Raw genomic sequence first — 27,324 nt, forward strand, 5'->3', positions numbered from 1 at the left:
ATACACATTCAAGAAACAGTCATGTTTTTTTTAACTAGTTCGTTTATTTACTAGGCTCAGTCGTGTGTGACACTTTGTGGAGCCAAAAATCAGTAATGTTTGAATTTAAATTTTAAACAGCAGTAGTTCTAGGTTATTACTCATGGCGGACTCGAGGTTCATGGGTAACAATTTCGATTGGAAGGAGCTAGGTGGGAAACTGGTTTCTGAAGCCTCATTCAGATACTACGCACGGACGGTTGACCAAATCCTGTTTGGGAAGGGCAAGTAGCACAAAAACAGGAGGATAACACAATGGCTGGAAATCGTTTGGAAAGAAGGGGATTGTCACATCAAACTCTGACTTCAGACAAACAAAGAAATTCGTAGATCGCCTGCATGTAGGGAAGATCACGGGTTCTCAATACATCTCTTACTTCACGGAAGGGTTGTCTTCCTCGGGTCACTAGGGTATCCAACATTCTGGAGGCGTCATTACCCGGGTAATACCAAACTGCGTAGTCGATGTCATCATAACCGGTTCTGCATCTACATATATTGCTGTCAACGAGGTTTATTTTGCAGAGATGTGCGTCTAGCGAGTAGTGGTTGGACATAAGTCTTGACATCACGCGGAGACCTTTGAACCACGCTCTCGAAGAAACATTTGGAGTACCGCCCAAGAAAATTACTTGTCCAATCGTTTTGCCAACTTAGAAAAGAACTCTGACAATCTAATGGGAAAAATTCACCTTAGCGAGAGAATCTACCTTCTCATTGCCTGGGATTGAGAAATGTTAGGGGACCCATACAAAGGTAATCATATATGATCTTTCAAACTCATCTGCTCCCTTACCTTTGAAAGGAAATAAGATGAGTGCCTACCTTGTTTCATCGACCGAATAGCCTCAATCTAACTGAGACTATCCGAGAAGATGAAGTAATGGTCTGCGGGAATGTTGGAAATCATCCCCATTGCGAAGTTGATTGCTGCTAGCTCAGCAACATAGTTTGATAAAGGAGGTTCTCATCTAGCATTCAGAATGGTACACAAATCAAGAAATGTGTTTGCAGCTGAATAATTAACGAAAGAGAATGTCGATGAAGAGAATCGATCAAAGTCACTTACACCCCTTTCCTTCTAACCCCCTCATATAAGAAAAAACAACTTAAATATACATCGATATTTTTAAATTAGGTATAGTTGCCAAAATGAATGACCTGGATGTCTTTCACTTCTATTTTCAATAATTGCAGCCCTTAGCAAAATTTAACTTTATTATCTTAATAACTTGGAACCATTTTTATTTCGATGATCAGCTGTCTGCTCTACAGTTGCGGAGATCTGCACATAAAAGAAAACAAATATTAGCTTTCAAACCGAACAAAAGCAAGCAAAGTTGGGTGCTTCAACCGTACCGTCTTTGTACGTTTCGGCTCAACTAGGGCCTTGAGTAATGTCATGAATGGCACTTCAACGCAAACATGAAGTAGCAAACCCATGAGGATTGTGATGAACAGCACAGACGATGTGAATAAAATCTGAAAGAGACGAGGAATGGAATTTCTGGAGACATTAAATAATGAAAACAAACCGTTGTGAATGTGCTGCTCATTATTGGTGTGGTGATGTTGCGATAAATCATGTACACCACTGTGTATTGAACAACGTACGCGCAGTAGCTGAATTTGGATGCCACCAGCATTATCGGATGCTGTAGGAATGATGCGAAGATGCTTTGTGGTCGAAAGGAAAGATAAAATATCAAAAAGCATGCCAGGATACCCCAGGACATTTTCAACAGCGATCCATAGATTGCAAGAAGCAGAGAACGGTGTTCAAGATGATCTCGGGGCAGAAAAACAGTCATGATGTTCATGGATATGAAGAATACAGCTGACATAAGGAACATGGATTTGAAGTTCTGAAAACATTAATTATTATTATTTTGTTGACACGTTTGAAGCACTGCACTTACTTTGATACTATCCAACTTATTTCCATTTGAGACTAGTTGATGATACAAAATGCCTGTAATCATACCGAGGAAGTAATTTCCGGCGTTGCTTTCGAAGGTGACATACACTTTGAGATAATACTCGAGCTCTCGGATTTCACCTATGATGTATCTGTAAAATAAGTAGAACTTATTATATTCCCGAACAACATTCATTACAGAGTTCAAAACTTAGATTTAGATCAGTTAAGGCACGATGGTGGTCACCTACCCGATGGAGGCGGGTTCTATTCCCGGGTCGGTCGAGAAAATGTTTCGGGTTGGAAATTTTCTCGTCTTCCCTGGGCATAATAGAGTATCATTGTGCTTGATTGATTTCTATATCCACATTCATTAAGGCATTCATGCACTCAATTAATAACTATATAAGGGATCATAAAACACTAATTTGAAAGCCAGCCGTATAAGCAGCGTTAAAAGACAAAGAGAAGATATAGAAGAATCACTATGATACACTATGCCCAGGGAAGTCTTCAAATTTTCCAACCCGAAAAGTCCCCTGTCTGGACTCGGAATCGACCCTGCCGCCTCCGGTGTGGTATGCCTCGCCTTTGCTGACTATCAGGAGGATCCTTCATCGCAACCTCAGACATCATTCGCACCTTATGATCATCATAACAGTTGCGTCTAAATTATACACATAGATTACAATAGCAGGAACCAGTAATGCAAAAGCTACCATGAAGTAAGATACTGCGTTGATAAGTTTTGGGAACCTGGAATAGAATATAAACATTAATACAAAAGAATCTTAATTCACAAAGACTTTTACATTATGCAGAGGCATCCACTGTAAAGTATATGGGTAGGGCAAATTATTGACTTCTATTACGTTTCTAGTGTAAATGTGTGGCAAAATATGAGTTTCTATGTAGAAATTCAAGAAATCTTGTACATATATGATCGTTTTTGCACTTATAGATAGAGATATGATATGATATGGAACTACCACTCACTGTAACAAGACAACTGTCGGTAGACTGTGGACTATCCTCGCTGTTCGACTTAATCAAGTTCAATAACCTCTAATTGTACTCAACCTGCCATTGTATGAAGGGCCAAAAACGGTTTGGGTGAATCCGTTGGCAACATTGCCCACGACCATTCACAGGATAAATGAGAATCTCTTTCCAACAACAGGATCATACAACGGGTAAAAAAAAACTGGCCATCCAGAAGGAGGATGTCCTAATGAGTGGGGAGAAGAACCCGCCCTCTATTCACGAAACGTTAAAGGCAGGGAGTTGGCATTTCCATTCTCCCCACTCGTTTGCGGCTTCGTCCACTTTCCATCACCAATCACTCGCGACATAACGGCTTCAGTTCACCAGTACATTTTTTGCCAGCCAGTCGAATAGACTCGCGATCAACGCTGAAATCGTTTTGCACTTATACATAGAGACGCCCAAAATTTGGCACTAATGTTTGGGCATTCAGAAAAGTCTGTGGACAGAGAAGAATTCTTAGTAAGCTGTTTTCTACAAAACACCTTTGAAATGTTAATAACGGAAGGGAAGTAAAGCTGTTGGTCCCCGGTTCATGAGTTTATGGGTCGATAGGTAGGGTCCAGGTGCGGGACCTGCCTCCTTGGCGTCGGTAGCATTGGTGCTCAGCGCGGAAAACAGGATCGACGGAAAACAAATCATGGAAAAAAATGTATTTTAAATGTTCCCGGTTATTTATGAAACCAAACTTGAAAACTTAAATCAAGAACTCACTATTCCACAGTTGGGTTCGCTGCTCATCAAATATTTTATCTATTAGGAATTTATGATGCCATTTCAGAATAGAGGTAGTGAGGGTAAAATGGGCCCCTTCAGAAGATTGGTTGATTGATTGATTGATTGAGCCTGACTATCATAGAAATTATGTATTACTCATAAATATCATAAAATTTGGGTGTTATATAGAAATGATCCCCACATGAAATCCAGAAATATAAAATAACATCTTATATTATGACTGTTATGAATTGGGATGTTTGTGGAATACTTGCAAGCAATGATGTAAAATGTATATTTTTGCAAAATCATCGTTGCCTCGTTTTCTGATGACAAAATTACATATTTTTTGTCACAAGACGCACGGAAAATTTTTCAATCGATTGGCTTGCTTAGAATTAAAATCCATCTGCTATTGACAGAGTTATAAGTGGTCAAAACCTGGCCACTTTTCGTAACGCGGTCGATTTTGTTGCCGAAAGACGTAATCCTACGTCAAAAATGCACACACAGAGCAAGGCTAGTTAGCTGAACTGCTAACGTTGAATGCCAAACGCGAACTGTAACAATCAGTTCCGTGATACATGGTTTTAATCAACAATTAAAACCAAATGATGTGAGGTCGATTTTCCAATGTTCCTCTTGTTCTCCGATTAAATTCATCTGCAAATAACTACATTTTCTTTTGACGTAAAAGAGGAGATGTGCACTGATTTTTCCTCCGCGCTTGTTAAAAACTGTAGCCATCATCATCCTCTGCTGGTAAGCATAAAGCTCAACGTTTATCGTAATTTCAAAGACACTGTAGAGAGTCCGCTATAGCTTTGGCGAAGCCAACTTCAGCAAAATGAAAGATTTTCTCTCAAATGTCGACTCGAAAGAGGCACTGCGTGACAGTGCTTCTAATCTCGCGGCATCGACGATATCCAACATTCTTTTGTACACAATCGATCAATTCGTACCTAAATGAATCAGTTGTTAAACCTGTCAGGTCGAATTAAGAGATTAAGCGATTGAAAAAATGTAAAAGGGCTGCTCTTCGTAAGCACAGCAAACACCAAACCGATTCCACGAAAGCATATAAAGCGAACACGGATTACAAGCGACTCAACAACCAACTGTACCATGCACAGCAAGACCAGCTTCAGCGTCGTCGGAAATCAAATCCTAAGAACTTTTGGCGCCATGTGACTGCCCAAAGAAAGGAAAGCGGACTAGTATGACGAACGGCGTAGTTGAAGTGGACTCTATCGTGGGTATTGCCGACTTGTTTCGCACACAATACAGTCCTTTCAGTATTTTCAATGACGAACGACTCAGCACTCAGGATGTAATTGCTGCGTCTAATAATGTCACCTTCTACAGCCATCAATTTTCTATCACCAGTGACATGGTTATTTCATGCGGGAAGCATCTAAAAACTTCAACAGGTTCCGGTCCAGATGGTCCTCAAACGCTGCCTGACTGCTCCCGCGACACCTCTAGCCAACGTCTTCAATCTCTCCTTGATGTCTGGGGTTTTCCCAGCTTGCTGGGAAGAGTCTTTCATGTTCCCAATCCACAAGAAAGGCTGCAAAAGGACTGTTTAAAACTACCGTGGAATAGCTTCGTTAAGTGCTACCTCCAAACTTTTTGAGTTGATTATACTCGAAAAATTGGTTCAATGCACACTGTATCTCGACGGATCAGCATGGCTTCATGCCTAAGCGTTCCACGGCGCCCAATTTAGTTACGTTCACTTTATTCATCATTCATGAACGTGGCCATCAAGTAGATGCCATCTACACATACCTCTCCGCAGCATTTGACAAAATGAACCATGACATTGCGTTGGCCTAATACGACAGGCAAGGTGTTCACGATGGCCTGCTTACTTGGCTGTACTCCTACCTGACTGGTCGATACATGTCTGTCAAGATTGGAGACTATGTTTCTTCATCCTTCCCCGTGACATCCGGCGTTTGGGCGACATGGGCCATTTCTGTTTCTGTTGTACATGAATGATGTGAATACCATCCTGAAATGCCTTAAACTATCGTATGTGGACGACTTGAAACTCTACTTCGTGATAAAAGAACCTAGTGATGCTATTTTCTTGCAGCAACAATTGGAAGCCTTCGCTGAGTGGTGTGGTATTTATTAATCGCATGTCACTGAATGTCTCAAAATGCTCTGTAATTCCCTTTGGCCTCAAGCGTTCGCTTCTTCACCATGACTACACCCTGACGGGCATAACTTTGAAACGTGAATCGACTATCAAGGATCTGGGAATAGTGATCGACTCCAAGCTCAGCTTCAAGGATCATGTTGCATACGTAATATCCAAAGCTTCCTCACAATTCGAGTTCATATTCTGCTTTGCCCAAAAATTCAAAGATGTATACTGCCTAAAAGCATTATACTGTTCGTTGGTGCGACCTATTTTGGAGTATTCGACGGTCGTGTGGTCTCCATACTACCAATATGAAACCATGCGTATTGAAGCTATTCAACGGAAGTTCATCCGGTATGCGTTAAGGCATTTTAACTGGAATGAACCCAGAAATCTGCCTAGCTATGAAAACCGTTGTATGGTTATCACCTTAGAGCTTTTGGATACGAGACGTAACGAAGCAATGACGAGCTTCGTCGGTGATCTTCTTCAGGGAAACGTTGATTGTTCTACATTGAAGAGTAGTATCGACATCAATACCCGCCGCCGTAATCTACGATCTCATGTTTTCGTTAACAATATACAAGAGTGCCCGGTTATATATACAGAACAATAATCACGCTCAGAGTTGGTAATAGTGACATTTTTCTATCTTCTGAAAAGGTAATATCTGCTTACCTCCAAATTATCATCATGATTATTGTTCCTGCTACGTACAGCTGAAAATCAGCTCCAAGATACCAAGTGAATTGCAAACACTAAAAACAACGATGAATCATTTCCAAAAACTCATAGCAATTTTGATGAAATAGAATTACCGGTTCACGAACATTGATGTAATTGTTCACAAACAATAGATTAGTCCACCAGTTTTCGGTACAGTGATCCTTATACCGATCGGCAATAGGGCCATCTTTTAACCTCTGGTACCAAGACACTTGGAAAAAAATCACAAAGGCATACACGGGCACTAATCTGTAATGAGAAGAATACTGTCAACTTGATCCCACAAATGTTTAAGTCGTTGAACGTACCGAATTAATCGATTGATGATCCTGTCCAGCAAATATGACAGTTTGAATTGTGTGTGCGATTTGATGTGATCCATGAAGTTTACCGCCAGCACTATTCCACCGATTACGAAAAATATCTGCACCGTGTAGGTGTTGCCGGACAATGCAATCGGGAACCAAAAGTTGTCGAACTGTTGTTCCTTATTTTCCGGATTCTTCAGAGGAAATCGAATCATTGGAATGGAAGCGTGACAAAGTAGGATCACCAACATGGTAAGAACTCGAGCACCATCCAAAAAGAGAAGATCCTGTCTGGATCTGGAATTCAGCGATCCTAGCTTTTTCAAATTTTCAGACAGAGAGAACGCTTTGACTATGATAGAATCTGTGAAAGGACGATAGAGTTGAAGAGGATAGTAAAATTTGACACTATTGAAGCCACAATTACCTGAGAAAATACATTTTCTATTACTGATCACAGTGCACAGTGTTATTAGAACCAACATGGACAATAATGTATAATTGAAGACGGTCTGCTTGGTGTCTAGAATACAAGAACTTCACTTAACTTCTGCGCTAACATTATGATCCTGCCAATCTATACCAATTGAATGAGCATCGTATTGGGCTGAGATGCAATTCAAAACATCAGTTGTGGAATTCAAATTATAGTTAGTTTGTACCCGGTCGGCAGCACACTTTTCCGCAAGTTGTGCATTGTGTCCATCATTGTTTGTTAATTCGGTAAGTGAAACGCAGCGATCCAAACAAACACCGATTTCCAATATATCGCGACGATAGTGACGAGGATCACTGGAATATTCCTGAAAAAAAAAATAACGCTGGAAAATTAAGACGCATCCATTTATTCTATCTAAATATATAGAAATGATTTTCTGTCTGTCTGTCTGACCCTTATAGACTCGGAAACTACTGAACCGATCGGCGTGAAAATTTGTATGCAGGGGTTTTTGGGACCGTGAATGGTTCTTATGATGGTTCGAGACCCCTCCTCCGTCTGTAAGGGGGGGGGGCTCCTAAACAAATGAAACAGAAAATATGGCATGCTTTTTTGAATCGGCGCATAAACTGAAGCTAATATTGAATCCCGAGCGAGACCGGGCACACTCAGCTAGTAACCTATAAATAGGGATTATAAAAATTGTATTTTTTGTTATAGTTATTTTTTTTTGTCTGGGGATGAGATTTGAACCCTCGACGAGTGGCATGAGCGCTTTCGATTTCAGTCCCCTGCTACTTATTGATGAAATCAATTCAATTTGTGGGTCATTCCACGCCAAGTTATCACAAGAATATTCAGAATTGAAATCGACCAGTCTGTATTCAATCCTAAAAGAATAGAATATATTATTTTTGGGACAAAATAATGAAAATTCATTTGATTGTGATGGTTGTACCGCATCCTACGAGTGACCATCACGAAAAAGTGTAAGGTTTTGAACGCTTATAACTTTGTCCTTTATAGATGAAATTAAAATCCAAATACATCAATCGATAGGAAATAGCTCTCAAAATCTGCTAAAATAAATACTTTTTTCAATTTCCCACAAAAAAATGTTGAAGAATGTACAAATAAAAAGTGATAATTTTTAATAAACGTTCTCCTCAAACCCAGTCGTCATAATCGAGTACCATTTGGTTGAAAATCGTGCTGCTTGAATCTGAAAAGTTATAAAAAAGCGCAGCTTTTGTGCCTTAACTCATTTTCGCAGCGGACGGCTTGTGAACATGTAGCAGCAGCAGCAGCCTTAGCAGCAGGAGGAGGATAGCAGCGGTTCCTGTCAAGCGCGCAGCATTCGATTTTTCGAGATCACTGTGGCTGCCGGATCCTAAATGGATCAACCTCCTTGCCAGAGTGACAACGACGCTGCGTCCTACAAATCTCGATTACTTTTCGAAAGGACATATCAGCTATTGTAAACAACGCATTTTATCGTCGGTCTGGCGTAACTGATAGCTCACATAGATTATAGATTTCTGTACCAAGCACTGAAGCATTATTAGACGGTACCTCTATTTATGCTTTTAGATTAGCTATGAAAGGCCAACCTACTAGGAAAATTATGCTATAGAACGGTTTATAAAATCTCAGATTTTCGCTGATAGGGGTGAGGCATAGCAAGCCGTTCGATTGCATAATTCTTCAAGTAGGAGGGACTTACAATGCTTATCTCTAAAGTGAACTCCACACGTATCAATATATTGACGCGAAGGGGAATTATTGATAATAATATTGATGATGTGAATACAGAAATGTCAATATCAATGTATTGATAATACAATTATTGTCAATAAAAGCAACCGTGTAAGGTTCACTTTAGCATAAAGAGAGGTACTATCAACTTTTTTTCCGTGCTACACTGAACCAAAACATCATCCTGGCATAGAATGATTATTGCCTCACTCAAGCCCTATAACTATTATCAGATGTTTTTGAGATGATCGTCATTCGATTTATCATCTGTTGGAAAATGAATAAATCAAATGACAATCATACATATAATGAATGATTTTAGATCGATTTGCGAAAACCAAAGTATTCATAAATCATAGGATAATCGAATTATTTTCAACTAATTATAAACTGAAATTATATAATGGAATTTCGAATGAAAATCAGGTGCAAAACATCAAGTCATATTTTACAATAATTTATTTATGATTGTATAATTAACAAGTTGGGATTTAAACTGAACTGGGTCCTTGAGAGACGAATGATGACGGCGAGGTAGAGCCAACCGAGGGTCAAAGATGTTGTAATACAGCAGATTGATGTTGGCTTCGTAGAAATCCCAGGAGTTGTCAACGATGTCATTAGAGGAGCGATTGCTCTGGCTCCTTGGGAAAAGTATCCGTAGTTGCGATGGGGCCTGAAAAGAATGGGAAAACTTCAATAGTCTCATCGTACATGTGTATTTGGAAGGAAACTTATCTTCTGGCCTCGTTTGTAAAATTGGTCGAACACAACGTTCTGGATGTTCCCGTAGCGCTGGCCGTTTCGAATGCTGACATTCTTGAACATCAAATACATGTGGGTTAGCAAAATGATACGTATACTTACATCTGAGCATTTCAATTCTCTTAAAACCTTTGAAAACATATAACAACTGTGCACTCAAGCTTTCACATAACGTGTGTTACCATTTTTATTCGGTTATTTTGCTGATTGCAACTGAAACTGGATTGCACTGGTGCACGTTTTCGTCAAACCATTTTGGTGTCATCGGTGCACTTATTGCTTACTTGTCAAGACGATTAGACGGACATGTACACTTTTATCACACTTTTTAGTAAGTGAAAACGCGGTTATTAGTCCAGTTTGGTGTGAATTGCGTAATAAAGTATTTTATAATTGAAATTAAAAGATTTTAGTAATGGGACTATCTCAAAAGATATTTCATACTGAATGTTTTTCATTATATCTAATATATGTATTGCTAACAAAATACATACAAAAAACATGTCAATATTCATTAGGGTGTCCCAAAATTGCACTATGTCTGGAAATCTGGGGGCTCAACCTCCAAATGATAGCTAAGGGTGTTACAAACAAACTTTTGTATGGAGGCAACTCTGGGACGAGATTTTTGAAAAAAAAAGTCCATTTTTCATAGCTATTATCCAATAAACAATTTTAGTTATTTAAATTTCAGTGAAATCTCACCCTTTTATATTTTTTGAAGATTTCCAAGGGTCAAAACTATAAGAGAAAAAATTGCTACGGCATGTTCTGTGTCCAATTTGTTAGTTAATTTTTTTCAAATTCTCTAAAATGATGTTTTTTGTTGTATACCACTGCATTCAATCATCAAAAGTGGGTATCAAACATAGCGCTATTATCAACTTTGCCGAAGACACTTTAACCTCATTTTTAACCGTTAAAAAGTTATCCGTGATTTACTGTGGAAAGAAAAGTTCAGAATTTCAATACTTGCAGTATTGCAGCAAATCAAACTATCATTGAAATCGATAAATACAAATCACCTTTTTTGTTGCAAATCACTTGATACCATTTGTTTCGAAGTTTCTAGCATTCAATAGGAGGATAGGGTTAACTACCCCATTTCCGGCCTATTAAGCACAACCCGCATTTAGTCTTTCTTAATCTAGCGGAGTTTAGTACCAAACGCAATGTTATTTTGTCTGTGATGTTATTATTACTGATAGCTTCCACATTTATTTACCTTTCCGTACGTATCGTAAGAATTGATAAAGAGAAACCAATCGTTGAGATATTGTCAAAAGTCTAACACTGCTTCTTGACGCCAAACTCGGCCTACGGATTCTAAACTCGGCCTAACGTTTTGAAACGCCATTGAAACGCCAATGAATTCACTTCGGCCTATCGGATGAAGATAAAAATTGATTCGGTCGGAGCGCTTCTTTTGCTTTTGGGAATAATTGGTGCAAACCTTCATATCACGCGTTCTAATTGACTTCGTTCGGTAGCTTATTAACTAAAGTATCGTACCAAACGCATAATTGACTTGCTAACTCTGAAATCATGGATTTATTTGAAGTTTTCTGTTCCATAGGCCCAAAATGGGCCGAAGTAGTTCTCTACCCTATATGAGCGGAGAGGGATCACACAATTGATTAGTTTCAATTTGATTGCCGTAGCAAGCAGAACCAAAAAAGAAAATCATGTCACCTTAAACCAAGCTCAAGTCGGATCTCATCACCGGTATTGCGAGGAAGCATTTGTCCAGAAACCGTTTGACGTCGGAGTTGGACATCATCAGGTACTTTCAATTCAAGCATGAAACCCAACAACTTTCAATCGGACAAAGCATTCAAGTTGTGGCTACCGAAGCTGTGGAAATTTGGAATCAAGCCGAACTTTCGCACCAGCTCAAGCGGAACGTTGTTAGGAGGGTTGACAAGCTCGTTGTGACATGGCAACGCCAAAGTAAGGCCTTCAAGAAGAAAAATCAGATGTGTAGGATGCGGTTGAGTTACTTCTTCAACATAAGCGTGAACCGCATCGATAAAGAGCTACGAAACGATACTGTCCGTGCAGAATTCTGGAGCCAGCAGGTGACAAACAAAGTTCCGCTTGAGTTATATAGCATCTAATACGACAAACACTACAAGAAACGGTTATGTACTCAAGTTATTAACGAAATAGAAAGTCGACGAAGAGAATCGATCAATGTTATACTTAGGACCTAATGTAATGTTCAGCTTGAATATTATCTGAATTAGGTTCAATGTAGTGCTGTGACCTGTAACAGGTTGTATTGGCTATCAAAATCAACAGCAAACGCACCGAGATATGTTAATCCAAGTGAGTTATTAATAAAAGAGGGAATCGATCATCGCAGTTACGCTCTTATGCATGCTCACTGTTGAATTTGTAATCTGTGATAGATATGGAAGTCATTTTTTTTCCCACCACAGAAACGCCCCGTGTTCTTATGCCAAATGATGCATGTGCGTCTACAAAACGCAAACAAAATCTTTAAAAAAGATGCACCGAGAACATATTGGAGGGATTTATGGCTAATAGAGATATTCCCGATCAACTGCGAAATGTTGCATAACATTGGTGCAAAATTGTGCACCCCATTTTTTGTGTACATTGAAGTTGAATCGCTGTGGAAGCCTTATTTCAGATCAATCTCAGTACCACATAAAAATTTCAAAAGCACAAATATCAGCTCTCACAAATCTTAAAACAAAGAAACTGGAACTTCACGTTTGCTGCAATGCAGTACATAAGGAGTTTCAATTTCATGAGTGATGTCACAACCGTCCAAGATTTGTGGCCTAGAAATCTTGTAGTGATAGGGAATATCAGTCTATTCCCATGATTGTTGGGCGTTAAAATGAATCACCTGAAGAAAGCCCTACCTTCATATCTGATTGTAATAGAATATGTATTTGCATTTTTATGAGGTCCTGAATTTAACCAAGTTTTACCTAGAAGGAAATCCAAAATATTTACATTGATCCGAAATCATAGGTTACTTCTACTGTATTTTAAATCAATATATTGAAAAGTGCACGAGAATTTCACTTTACAGCTTAACGCGTAGTCTACGTCAACGTCGAGTCAGTAAATCTATATATATATATAAATCAATTTCTGTCTGTCTGTCTGACCCTTATAGACTCGGAAACTACTAAACCGATCGGCGTGAAAATTTGTATGCTGGGGTTTTTGGAGCAAGAAAAGGTTCCTACGATGGTTCGAGACCCCTCCCCTCTCTGTAAGGGGGGCTCCCATACAAATGAAAAAGAAATTTCTGCATAACTTGAGAACTAATCAAGCAAATGGTTCCAAATTTGGCATGTGGAAGTCATAGGAGGTAGCCCCTTAGATAAGAAGGAGAGGTGGGCTACGTGCAGTAGTGCATTCTTTTTTTATAGGCGCATAAACTCAAGCTAATATTAAATCCCGAGCAAGGCCGGGCACACTCAGCTAGTTCTCCTATAAAATGTAGATTTTCGTTTTTATCTTTTTTTTATTTGACATACTTCGAAACAATGTTATTTTTTATCATAACATAAGATACTTATGTCATAGGTGTGATAACAGTTTTGCCAACTACGCTATTTTTTCAAAAAAAAAATTTACTAAATATATGTATATGTCGATCATAAGTCGAGCCTTAGGAAGTTCTTAAGTCTATTTGCCTCAGTGCAGTTGAATCCTGATATAAAAATAACCCACCTCACCAACATGACAGTAAACTTAACTGAAATTCACATATAGAACAGGTTGTTAATAAGGCAATAAATGCTCTTTGGACATGTAAACAAACTTTTGGGAGGAAATATCAGAATATCCTACGTATCATTGGTTTGTTGGCCGAAAACTAATGAAACATCGGCTCAGAGGAAGCTAGGGAGACTGCAAAGACTTGTTATTCTCTCAATAACTGGGGCAATGAACAGCACACCGAGTATGGCAGTACACAGCAAAACAAATATTTTAATATCACATCGAAGTGCATGCACTAAAATCATGTCGTAAATATGATGTAATATTAATTGCCAAAAAGGACAACATTACCATTAATACAGTGCATGAGCTTACATTGCGTTGCTTTTACTGCATTTGTTTATTGTTGTGGCCATAAAAATTACATGAGATTTTCGACATGATTGAAGTGCATCCTCTTGGATGTAATATTAAATTTTTTTTTTTGCTGTGTAGATGCTCTACTTTATCTGCTTCCGTTGCATCAATTTATCCAATTAAAAGCGGAAAGGAGCACTTTAAGGGTTCAACGAACAAAGTACTTCCTTGAAGGTGATCTTACAGGACACCTGAGTATTCTAAGTTTTGTTTATTATTGATTCTCTTGTATTAAAACAATGAAGACTAGATGGAGAATAAATATAATTTCGATCGGCAGCCCTAAGTTTGCACCTTTAGAATTGATAAAACGATCCATAAAATATTGAAAAACGTTCCATTAAAAAGATCCAAATGATCCATAAAACATCGGAGAAAATCCCTAAAAAAGTGTGGATGATCCATAAAAAATATCAATATTATCAATATTTTATGTGAAATTTAGCAACACAATTGTAAAAATGTACCACTAAATTTTTAAATAATGAGCATTGGAATTATACGAATTACCCATAAACATATTGCAATTGATCCATAACACATTCAGCAATGAACATTAAACTAAAGAAAGTGATCCATAAACAATCAAGCTTGCACACTTAAAAATATAGGCATGATCCATAAATTAGACGTATATTATTCATGTTTAGGACACTATTTTTTTTTTTAATTTTGATCCATAAACCTTGAAAAATTGCTCCACTGCTTATCTACTTAGATTTACTGTCCTGCCCGTGTATTTAAGGTAGATGTGCGAAGCGACGGGCAAGCGTCTAGAATTAGCTTCCAAAAGAAGATTCTATAATAATATTCTTAAAAAGCTTCCTATGGAAGCTTCATTTAGAAACTTTTTAAGAAGCTTATTCTAGACGCTCGCCCATCGTTCTGCTCTTCTGACAAAAAAAAACACGGGCAGAACAGTAAACCTGAGTAGCTACGCAGTAATGTAGCAATTTTCCAAGGTTTATTGATCAAATTAAAAAAACATATGTATATAGACCGAGGGGGGCGACTCTAGCTACGATACAGGAAAAATTGTGTTTTGTTTCGGCTAGCTGCGCGCACGCTGAGTAGATAGAAAGAAGATTGATGACGATTCTGAAGATTTCCTGTAAAAAGATGATGCGAGAAATGAAAGAATATTTTTCGAAGATTGATTCGCTAGTGGTAGATCTGTTGAGCATCTATAATTGAGATTTTGATGTGTCGCCCCCCTCGATATAGACTTTAATTGGAACACACCAAAATAAGCACGTCTACCAACAACTGGAACACCTACCCTAGGCATGATCCATAAAATTAACATTTATTTTTCATTTTTTTTTAAGAAGATTATTATAGAAGCTTCTTTTGGAAGCTAATTCTAGACGCTTGACCATCGCTCCGCACATCTACCTAAAAACACGGCAGGACAGTAAATCTAAGTAGTTAAGCAGTAATGGAGCAATTTTTCGTGGTTTATGGATCAAAATTAATGAAACAGTGTCCAAAACGTGAATAATATACGTCTAATTTATGGATCATGGCTGTTCGTAATATCGGGATAACCCTGTACCGCCAAACCCAGTGACAACCCTGTGGGAGATTCAGAGAGCTACGGTAACGGTCGCTGTCAGAAATGACAGACGTCAGGTTTGGTTCGACGGAACTGTGAACTCACAGTTCCGTTGAACCAAACCTTAGATAGGTCGGAGTATGAACGAGAAAAAAGGGGAAAAGAAGAGATGAACTGGCAAAATTACTTGGAGTTGTGCCACTCCAAGTAATCAAAATGAAAATGAAATCCCGTCCTGGCGATTCGCGCAACGGGATTTCTAATGATTTTTATTTAGTCCACTTCAAGTCTAGTGAACTAAACAACCTTAAGGCCTTAGAAAAAGCTAGCCTTATGCTCCATGTCCGAGTGAAGTGGGAACACTTCAGGAAGACTGGAGGAAATTTCCAAAACCTCACCCAGTGCCGTAAGTGCCAGGGATGGGGTCACGGAACTAAAAATTGCTACATGCCAGCTAAATGCATGAATTGTGGTGATTCCTCTCACGCAAAGGACGACTGTCCTGTGAAGGAAGATCCTAAGAAATTTAAATGTTCAAATTGTGGTGAAAACCACAAATCCAATTTTTGGGAATGTAAGACTCGCAAAGCGATCCTACAATCTCGTTCTAACCGTCAGGTAGGAAACGCTCCACGTTTCCGACCAGGTACAAATTCCTCTGCTGTTAACAACGGTCAGCGAGGAACAAATTCTACATTCGTACCCGTAGGTACAAATATCTCCCCTGCTTCAAATGTTTCATCTGTACCTACTCCCCTCGCTGCTAACAATGTTCAGCGAGTTAATGGAGCTACCTATGCTGCTATTGCAGCGGGTAGAAATCAAAATACTAACCACCGTTCTAACGGAAATTTTGACAATTTTGACTTAGGAAGCATTACTGCCCCCAAAATGGAATTTTTACAGAATTCATTAATTGACATGATTTCTGATATGCTTAAATCTAACTCCATGTTTGATGCTATTCAAACTGGAGTAAAATTTGCAAATAATATTGTCATGACTTTAAAATTCAGTAATGGATTTTAAAGCATTAAATATTGTTAATTGGAATGCTCGATCTCTTAAAGATAATGAAGACGAGCTATTTAACTTTTTGAGAGTTCATAACGTGCATATTGCCGTTATAACTGAAACGTTCCTTAAACCTGCCCATAAGGTTAAGAAGGACGCAAATTACTTGATTTATAGAAATGATCGTCTTGATGGACCCTGTGGTGGCGTTGCCATCATTATTCATAGACGAATCAAACATAAAATTCTTTCTTCATTTGAAACCAAAGTTTTTGAAACTTTGGGAGTTTCTGTTGAAACAAAATTTGGACAACTTACGTTTATAGCTGCCTATTTGCCATTCCAATGCGTAGGCCAGCAAAAGAATTTTCTCAAGGGTGACCTCCAGAAACTTACCCGTCATAGGTCTAAATTCTTCATTATTGGTGATTTTAATGCAAAACACCGCTCATGGAATAATGCTCAAAGCAATTCCAATGGTAATATTCTGTTTGATGATTGTTCTGCAGGTTATTACACTATTCAATATCCAAACAGCCCAACATGCTTTTCTTCTGCAAGAAATCCCTCCACTATTGATTTGGTCTTAACTGATTCATGTCATCTTTGTAGCCAATTGGTTACCCATGCTGACTTCGGTTCTGATCACCTTCCAGTAACTTTTGAAATATCCCAAGAAATAATTAGTAATCCCAACAGCTCTACTTTCAATTACCATAGAGCTGATTGGGAGCAGTATCGAACATTTATGGAATATAACTTCGATCCAAACATTCCTTTGCAAACCAAAGATGAAATTAATTATGCTCTTGAATCTCTGACTACTTCTATAGTTGAAGCAAGAGCTGCCTCAGTACCAAAATGCGAGGTTAAATTCGATTCAATTATAATAGACGATGATCTTCAGCTCTTGATCCGTCTTAAAAATGTCCGTAGGAGACAATATCAAAGAACACGCGATCCTGCCATGAAAGTTATCTGGCGGGATTTGCAAAAACAAATTAAAAAGCGATTCTCTGCCCTGAGGAACAAAACTTTTGAAAATAATATTTCTAAATTAGACCCGAGTTCCAAACCCTTTTGGAAACTCACAAAAATTTTGAAAAAACCTCAAAAGCCTATTCCAGCGCTTAAAGAAGGTGGTAAAATTTTGATCACAAATTTGGAAAAAGCTCAGAAACTTGCTAAGCAATTCGAGAGTTCCCATAATTTCAGTTTGGGTCTTACTAGTCCTATTGAGAATCAAGTTGCTCGGGATTTTCTGAATATTTTCTCTCGGGAAAATATTTTTGATGATTCCTGGGGGACTGATTTGGACGAAGTAAGGTCTATAACTAAAAATTTTCAAAATATGAAAGCTCCAGGTGATGATGGAATTTTCTATATCCTCATCAAAAAACTCCCAGAGAGTACCTTGTCTTTCTTGGTAAAATTATTTAACAGATGTTTCCATTTGGCATACTTTCCTGATAAATGGAAAAATGCAAAAGTTGTTCCAATTTTGAAGCCGGATAAAAATCCAGCTGAAGCTTCTAGCTACCGTCCAATAAGTTTGCTTTCTTCAATAAGTAAACTTTTTGAAAAGATAATTTTGAATAGAATGATGCTTCACATCAATACGAACTCAATTTTTGCAGATGAGCAGTTTGGATTTCGCCATGGGCATTCAACTACTCATCAACTCTTAAGAGTTAACAATTTAATTCGTTCAAACAAATCTGAAGGCCACTCAACTGGAGTTGCTCTTCTCGACATAGAAAAAGCATTCGACAGTGTTTGGCATGAAGGTTTGATTGCTAAATTGAAAAAGTTTAATTTTCCACTTTATATTATGAAATTAGTTCAAAATTATTTAACTGACAGAACTCTTCAAGTAAATTATCAAAATTCCAAATCTAATCGACTACCTGTTAGGGCAGGAGTTCCTCAGGGTAGCATTCTTGGGCCTATATTGTATAACATTTTCACTTCGGACCTCCCTGATTTGCCTCAGGGTTGCCACAAATCTTTGTTCGCTGATGACACAGGCATTTCCGCTAAAGGAAGAAGTCTTCGTGTTATTTGCAGCAGACTTCAGAAAAGTTTAGATATTTTCTCTTCTTATTTACAAAAATGGAAGATTTCTCCCAACGCTTCCAAAACTCAACTTATAATATTTCCACATAAGCCCAGGGCTTCCTTTTTGAAACCTAGTAGTAGTCACATAGTCACTATGAACGGAGTTCCAATTTCCTGGTCAAACCAAGTGAAATATCTTGGATTAATACTTGACCAAAAATTAACTTTTAAAGATCACATTGAGGGCATTCAAGCCAAATGTAACAAATATATAAAATGTTTGTATCCTCTTATAAACAGGAAATCCAAACTTTGCCTGACAAATAAACTTCTAATATTTAAACAAGTTTTTAGACCGGCCATGCTTTACGCTGTGCCAATATTGTCTAGTTGCTGCACTACCAGGAAAAAAGCACTTCAAAGGATTCAGAACAAAATTCTGAAAATGATTTTGAAGTTGCCTCCCTGGTACAGTACAACCGAAGTACATAGAATTTCGAATGTTGAGACTTTAGCACAAATGTCCAACAAAATAATTAATAATTTCAGGCAAAAATCGTTGCAATCCTCAATTGCAACGATTAATTCCCTTTATACTTAGATAAGATTTAGTTTTAGTTTTTAGTTTTAAGATATCAATTGTTATACTGACATGCAGGTTAAAAAACCTGTTTAAAATACTGAATTGCCAAGACATGAACAATGTAAAAACACTTAGATATATATCATGACAATTAAGGCTGGTACGTTACTGCAGTAACTGGAGCACCTAGGTTAAAATGAAATGTAATTTATTTTGAATTTGGAACAAATAAAGAGTTAAAAAAAAAAAAAAAAGGGAAAAGAAGATACAATTCCAAACCATCTAAAAACGTTTTACAGCTAAATTATTTGAATTGCCTAAATTTGTTAATATACCTATCGTTTAATTAAATTGTAGTTATTTGTAGTGAACTAGCTACCAACAATGAATACGAAACTAACGATTTTAAATTGGCTCACTACTTGACTTGCCTATTGGTCCCAAGCAAATCGATAAACGTACCCCATTCTAGTCAAAATTCTAGTACTACACAATGTTTGTTTTGATTCGCTATGAAAGTTTGACACGTAAAACCAGAGCTTAGCCAAAAAGTTGAGCACATTTCTTCGGGACCTTCTGGTCTTAAAGTTACCTCTATGTAGCTACTGAAGTAGGTTAGTTGGAGGTGGAATTCGTGCAAATATTGAATTTAATAACCCTATATTTGCTTAATCTAGATACTACAATTTGATCCTAAAATCTGGTAACCTACAATATGTTCCTAAACGCTATATACATGATTCACCCTAAGTAACTAGTAAGTAGCTCATTCTACCTCGTTTGCGTGCTTAACTAAAAGAATAATTGAATCCCTAAATGCTAAATCTAGCCAAATCTTTGTTGAAAGAGTGACGGAAGATAACTCTCGGTTTGAAAATCTCCCGCTCAGCCTCCTATCGCTTTTCATGGAGGAATTTCTCTTCCTCCAGCGCTTTATTATTTGCGCTTTTTTCCTGCAGCAACTGGTCTAGGGATTCTTCCAGACTGACCTCATTGGTAGTTCCTTTTCCAGATTCGGTTGCGGCATCACTCCTCGCTCTATTATTTCTGCTAGGTGGTTTCTTTGGGACAGACTTCTTGATTCCTTTTGCCACCTTCAGCATATTTGTGCACTTAGAGCACGTCTACGGAACCTCCTTTACAGCTGTTGTCTTACCAGCACAACTATAATGGGTCCAGAAATCGCGACATCACACTGGACCATACCATCTACGTGGTCATGGCCTTCACAAACCGTACAGTTTCTATCGCTGTTCTGTTCTTCACTCAACGGTGGTGTTGATCCCTCTGACATTTTGAGGTTATATCCGATGTTGTTCTTCAAGAATGTTCGGATTAATGAAAGCAACTTCCTCAGAGCAGTCTCGTTTTGGACAGCTTGAAGCTGAAATAGGTTTTATTATAAGCATTAAGATTGGTTTTGATTTTATATTAGTTTAATAAAACCTATTTCAGCTTCACTGCTCTGAGGAAGTTGCTTTCATGAATACGAACATGGCTATATTTTTAAGTGCGCAAACATGATTTTCTATGGATCACTTTCTTTAGTTTAAGGTTCACTGCTGAATGTATTATGGATCAATTGCAATATGTTTATGGGTAATTCGTACAATTTCAATGCTCATTCCATAGAAATTGAGCGGTACATTTTTACAATTGTGTTGCTAAATTTTACATTAAATATGGATCATATTGATATTTTTTATGGATCATTCACACTTTTTTAAGGATTTTCTCCGAAGTTTTATGGATCATTTGGATATTTTTTATGGAACGTTTTCCAATATTTTATGGATCATTTATTGGTTTTTATGTTCAAAAGTATGTTTGTCATTTCGATCCTTTATAAAATGCAGCAGAATTTGATCGTAATGTTTGGGAAAGTGAGGGACCAAACATCAGTCCAGGTTCAACTGTTTTTTATACAGACGGTTCAAGATTGAATTGTGGGAGCAGGGGTAACTGGTCCAAGGATAGATATCTCAATATCAGAGGGTTTTCGTGCCAACCGTGTTCCAAGCAGAAATTCAAGCAATTCTTGAATGCTCTGTAATGTGCTTGCACAAAACACAACACATTCGAATATCTGCATTATGTCTGATAGTCAAGCAGCATTAAATGCTTTAAAATCAGAAACATGCAACTCAAAACTCGTGCAATTTCACTTCAGAAATTGACCTGTCAAAACCAAGTAAACCTATACTGGGTTCCTGGCCACTGTGGAATTGAAGGGAATGAAAAAGCCGACACATTAGACAGGCTAGGATCATCTCAACAATTCATAGGACCAGAACCATTCTGTGGAGTTTCTTCTTGTTCTCTTAAAATGGAGATCAAGAAATGGAAAAAAAATTAAAATGGAGACCAATTGGAACAACACTTCCATTGCTAGGTAATCGAAACGGATCATAATTCCGAACATTTCAATGACAATCAAAATTCTTGAATTATCAAAGAAAGATCCTAGTGTCTATACTGGTTTGATAACAGGACATTGTCCACATAGGTCTGACATGCAAGCGGTTTTTGTCGCCAAAGTATTAACTAGTGAGGTGGATGCACCTGCCATTCTTGCCGATATCAACGTTTATGTACCTGAACGCCCCCTTCGTCGGCGTAACTTCCTGCATTTGGCATCCCGCAACAGTCGATACGGGCAACACGACCCAATACGGTTCATGGCCTCTCGCTTCAATGATGTATCTGAGCTTTTCGACTTTGAAGCTTCTGCAGCTACTTTTCAACGCCGCCTAAGTAATCGATTGTAAAGCTGTTATGTGCATGGATTGATTAAGAGCAGGTGAGTGACTGTCCATCCCCTGATGACTGTATGAATTGTGCTACCTGTTTTCATTTTTGTTTCCGGTTGCTTTCGACCCTTCCACGAGGACTTGACAATCAATGACGATGCTGCACTGTTGCTGACACACTTTTATGACACTGACCGCATTTTAACGTTTTTAATTTATACTGTAGTAATTATTGTATTTTGCATTGTTTTTGCTGTGAACTGTGTAATTGTTAATGTTTAGTTTCTGTTTTCTATGTACTTAATTTAAGAAAAGAAACAGGGTTTTTATGCCAATTTGAGTTCACCATGACTCAATTTGGCTTTTCCCTGTCCAACTTCATTAAGACAACCTTGTCAGATGGAGGAATACAAATAAACAAATAAACAAATAAATATCACTTGAAGTTAATAGGAAAACTTCCAGAGGATATGTGTCGATTCTGTGACATAGAGAAGGAAGACTCTGAACACCTGCTATGCTCTTGTAAAAGGCATATTTCTCTGGATAAGGGGCTGGCAGAACCCTTTGATATTTGGAATGCAGGGCCCAGTCAAGTAGTACATGTCATTCGAAATGTAATACCTAGCTGGGAAAATGCTTTTGGTCAGTCTACGTCGGTCGCTTCACAAAAGAGTGATACGACATACTGATAAAGCAATATAAAAACGGATAATCTATCACAGCAAAGTAATGGTCGCAGTGATGAATATACCCAATACGAAAAAAACACGACTATCCTTTCCTTAACAGCCGTGGTGAACTAAAAATCCTTGATTGATCTATAAATAGATTGAATTAGTGTGCTCGTACATTGAAGATGGAAAAATAATCCCATACATACACCATCAAATCACTGTGGTTCTTTGTGCAAGTGGATTAGTTCTGATCATACACATGGGGAGCAAGTACAAAATGCACGGTCTTTATAAAAAGTTGAAGTGTAACTGAGTGGTTAATATGTTAAATTCAGGAGCAGCGGTAAAGTTAATTCAACAGTGTAACAGAGTAACAATAGAAACAAAGATAATGAATAATACTGAAAAAATAGGGCTTCAGCACAAATCTGGTGATAAATTCTCAAAAATTAATTAAAGGCTTATTTACTGTCTCCCTACTACATTTATCAAAAATTCCAGAATCAGTGATAAACGAGCAAATAAAACGTTTTCTGCTAAGAGAACATCTGATACATTATAATCAATTTGGATGAAGGAGATGATGTTGGATGAATTTTCATAGATCTATGAAATGTCTTTAATTGTACCTTTCATGAATTTCTCATAGCCTAATTAAGTTACTATGGTTTCTCAGCTTCAGCTTTCAAATAGCAAGCAGTTTTTTTTACGCTAATATGACATTGTGTGATCCCTTAGGTACTAAAACTGGTGGACCGATCCTCGGACCTATACTGTTCCATATTTTCATAAATGACTTATTTAATCTACCTCTGACGCTAGCTTGATGGCGTATTGTGCAGTAACGTTCTTTGGAATTGTGGGATGCCGCGTAGTGGCTGCAAAAACGAAAATGACTCCGGTGAAACCTCAGTCGATTCCACGCAACGAACTGAATGCCAAGGTGATTGGAGTAAGAGTTATGAAGAGCGTCGAGGAGAATCTGGACCGATTCAACTACCGTTTTGTCTTAGTTGAAAGCGGATTCACGAAAATACAAAACATACGTAGCCTTCAGAGTAGCAGAGATGCTATCGGAGACTAGTATCGATGAGTAGTATTATGTCCCCTCGGAATTGAACATCGCGGACGAAGGCACCAAATGGGGAGATGGTAGATGTTTTGTTCCTGAAATTCCATGGTTCAATGGTCAGAAATTTCTGAGTCGACCGGAAATCGAATGGCCAAACCAGAAGATCACGTTGTCGGTATCTCAAGAGGACGTCAGGGCTGTCCACCACCAACGTTATGGTAATGCCAACGTGGACACTGTTGTTAATGAGCTACGATAACGGTACTACATACCAACATACGCTTCGTCGTCAGGAAGGTGATTAAACAATACGTAAAGTTTACCACTATTTAACTGCTTAACCGTTCGCGCAGTGCATGTTGAGGTCGTGCACTCTTTGTCAACAGCTTCCTGTAAGAAGGCTATTCGTCGGTTTGTGGCACTAAGAGGCGCTCCACAGCAATCTTCTAGTGATAATGGCACCAACTTTCGAGGAGCTACCGTGAGTTAGCGAATGAAATCGTGAAGTCTCTTTGCCTCAATAATTGACTAAACGATGAGGAGTGGTGACCTTCCTAGCGGTAGCAGAGATGATAGTGAACTCTCGACCTCTTACATTCGTTTCGCTGGAGGATTCGACGGAAGAAGCGGTTACTCCGAACAACTTTCTCCTCCTTCCGTCGATGACAAGGTTTCTTTAAGAACAAACTGTAAATTGATGGAGAATCTCTTAAATCAATTTGGAAACGGTGGATTCAGGCGTATCTACCCACAATAGACAGGAGGCCCAAGTGGTTCAACGGCGTTCTTCCAGTACAGAATGGAAATCTAGTTGTTATTTTGGACGAAGCGGTTGTAACGGATGGTTGCGAGGTCGAGTCGTTATGACATACCCGGGAACGGATAGTCATGTGAGAAAGGTCGATGTTCAAACTTCGTCGGGAGCTCTACAAAGGCCAGCGATCCAAGTAGAACTTCTGAAGGTCCTGGAAGGCCATTCAAGGGGTGTTGTGGAATTTGGACGATAGGCCCTTTTTGATCGCTTCAGCATCGACTCGGTTCAGACGAATATCGACTCGCAATGTCAACTGTTTTCGATAGCGAACCGATGTAAACAACTATTGGCATTTGTTTACTTAAACTAGTAAAGGTGTTTTAGAGATACTTGCTAGGGAAGGTTTGTGGTTTGGCTATGAAATACATGTTTAGATGTTATAGTTAGAGAAAGTTCCATGATTGCGCAGTATCAATAGCAGCTAAAATATTGCTATTTTATTTGAAGCGCCAATAGAATTAGTTTAAACTAATTGAAAATCGTACGCAAACGTGAGTACTTAACTAGATCAATTAAAATACATGTTAATTTGACCCATCCCATCATTAGATAACCTAACCTCAAAACTGAATAATTGGATTGGAATTCTCACGAACCGGTCACTGTTGGAAAACTAATTTTTATGTCTAATTTCTCATAATTGTTATGCCAGAATAAAAAAACTAAAGCTAAATATAATTACAGTCGAGTTGCGGAAAACCGAACTACGGAATAGTTTTTTAACAACCCCATTTAATTGTTTTGTTTATTTGAACCTTGAGACATAAGAGCCAATATAAAAAAATAGTCAAATCACACCCTTAACACTGACCACGCAGGCAGGTCCCAAGAGTTACAAAATCGCCGATGTATCGCAAATAGATAAATCCACAATGGATTATCGAATATTGACACAATTGAATACATCTTTGAATGAGTTTGCTATGATGAAGTAATCACGAATAACACTATTGAAATGTGCCGGTTACATAAACAAAAATAAGTTTTGCTATTCCCAAATAAAAAGAACCGGAAATATCTCTATATGTGGTAGGTTTCCATAATTATTATGAATTACGTTCACTGTTCCTAGCAATAAGCATGTCCCATGAATCACTAAAAGTGATAATTGAAAACACTCACTTTGATCCGTTGCCAAAGCACTGAACTGGTATTCTCAACTAGATGGGCCTTAACGACGCAGTACAGGAATCCTGGGTTCTCGCTTCTGCAATCATCGAAGTCATCGTAGTCATACAGCTTGGGAAATTGTTTCCATGGTTCGGTGGCTGAAAATAATATCTATGAATTCAAATCCACTGAACTGCCGCTCATTGCAAGTCTGTCCGATGGCACAAATCAGCAATCCGAGAAAATCACACATTTGTGTTTGCTTGCTGTGCATTAAAGTAGGCCACTAGTCCTAAATTCCAATCGGGTTTGTAAACTTATCAGATGAGTTCATCCAGTTTTAAGAAAACACGCCAACACCATTGAAAATCTTAAACTCAAATGGAACCGACTTCCACTGAGCGGCAGCGGATATAACATAATAATTTATCCTCTAATCAGAACTTATTTCGTAGCACCACTCACACTGAACCACCCCTTCTTTGATAAATCCGGTAGCCAATATTGAAACACCGCCGACGATTAACACTAGAATATACCGAGATAACATTTTGTTGGACCAAACACACATCACGGAAAACGTCGCTACGACTCGCACTATTTGATCGTGTTGCCCTCAACGGCGACGAGCGCAGACTGTGCATGGTCCTTACAGTGTTTTTGTTGGCTCTGAATTTCCAATTCACTCCAACGGAGCTGTGCGTCACTATATTGTGAGAAGGGTTGCAAACACTTTTGATGAGTGTTATTTATCTAGCTATAGGGTACGTGCACTAGATTTTGCGCTTGAGCTTGAACATAATTTAAAGTTATACGTTGTTGTATTTTATTTACTTTTAGGAAATGGATAAAATAGAAATTTTTATTCCGGGCCATTTAGTTTCTTATGATTAGGTCTTCTAACGTGCTTTCGAAAGATTTCACTGCTCCGGGATGTTTTGTTTACGTGATGTTTGAGTTTCCCTGTTAATTGAATAATCAACAACGTCGAAGGGACAAAAGGTAGGAGGGATTACATTCAATTTTCATCAAAATTAGTTTAGATTTACAAGTGCCATTTCTGGCCAACTGATCAATATTTTCTATGAGAGAGATTTGGTTGAAGTGAACATGTCGACATACAGCACCTATAAGACCTGTATACAAATTGCATGAGTCAATATTATTATCGCTGAAAATTTTACCAAAAATTCATGATATCATGGTTAAAAAGTTACAGTTAAATACGGAGCTGAAAAAAATGGCCTAACAGCTTTTGTAACCAATGTCTTCTTTCGATGATTTCTAAGAAATCAAGACACACCCACGCAAACTTACATAACGCAGACGTGGGCGAGTCTTGACTTTATAGAAATCTAGAGTAACATTTGAAATGGGCCTATGTTCAAAACGTAAACAAAATATTATATTTAAAATTTTTCCGCCACTATTCAATTCATATTTAAGAAAATTGAAGTATTTTATGCATTTATATTGTTTACAATAACAATAGTAACTGTATCTCAGTATACAATATCCAAAATATGCGAAAAGCTTTCAAAAATATATGAAAATCGATAACAATTTAATTTCATAAATTAATAAGCCTTTTTGTGAATCTTTCAATGGATAGGCTCTTTTTGTTAAGCCGTTGTTCTTGTCATCAGAAATGGTACGCCCTTTGCTTAGTCTTTTCGCAACGTCAAATAAATTCAAAACAAATC

General features: G+C 38.1%; 1 protein-coding gene across 1 annotated transcript; it reads right to left on the minus strand.

Moving 5' to 3' along the window:
- Positions 1 to 1,258: 1,258 nt before the first annotated feature.
- On the minus strand, positions 1,259 to 26,245 carry LOC135701674 (O-acyltransferase like protein-like). The gene is made up of 12 exons (XM_065222532.1): positions 26,087 to 26,245; positions 25,634 to 25,779; positions 7,488 to 7,707; positions 7,332 to 7,427; positions 6,905 to 7,268; positions 6,689 to 6,845; positions 6,549 to 6,628; positions 2,600 to 2,713; positions 1,959 to 2,109; positions 1,575 to 1,904; positions 1,399 to 1,521; positions 1,259 to 1,324 (listed from the first exon to the last, which is right to left on the minus strand). Exons 1-12 carry the CDS (start codon positions 26,190 to 26,192, stop codon positions 1,259 to 1,261), a joined length of 1,953 nt encoding a protein of 650 aa, XP_065078604.1. The 5' UTR covers positions 26,193 to 26,245.
- Positions 26,246 to 27,324: the final 1,079 nt, after the last annotated feature.

Source organism: Ochlerotatus camptorhynchus, unplaced genomic scaffold (genome assembly GCF_037179485.1).
Source record: "Ochlerotatus camptorhynchus isolate MF236.1 unplaced genomic scaffold, CSIRO-AGI_Acam_v1.1 ptg000171l, whole genome shotgun sequence".
NCBI lineage: Eukaryota > Metazoa > Arthropoda > Insecta > Diptera > Culicidae > Ochlerotatus > Ochlerotatus camptorhynchus.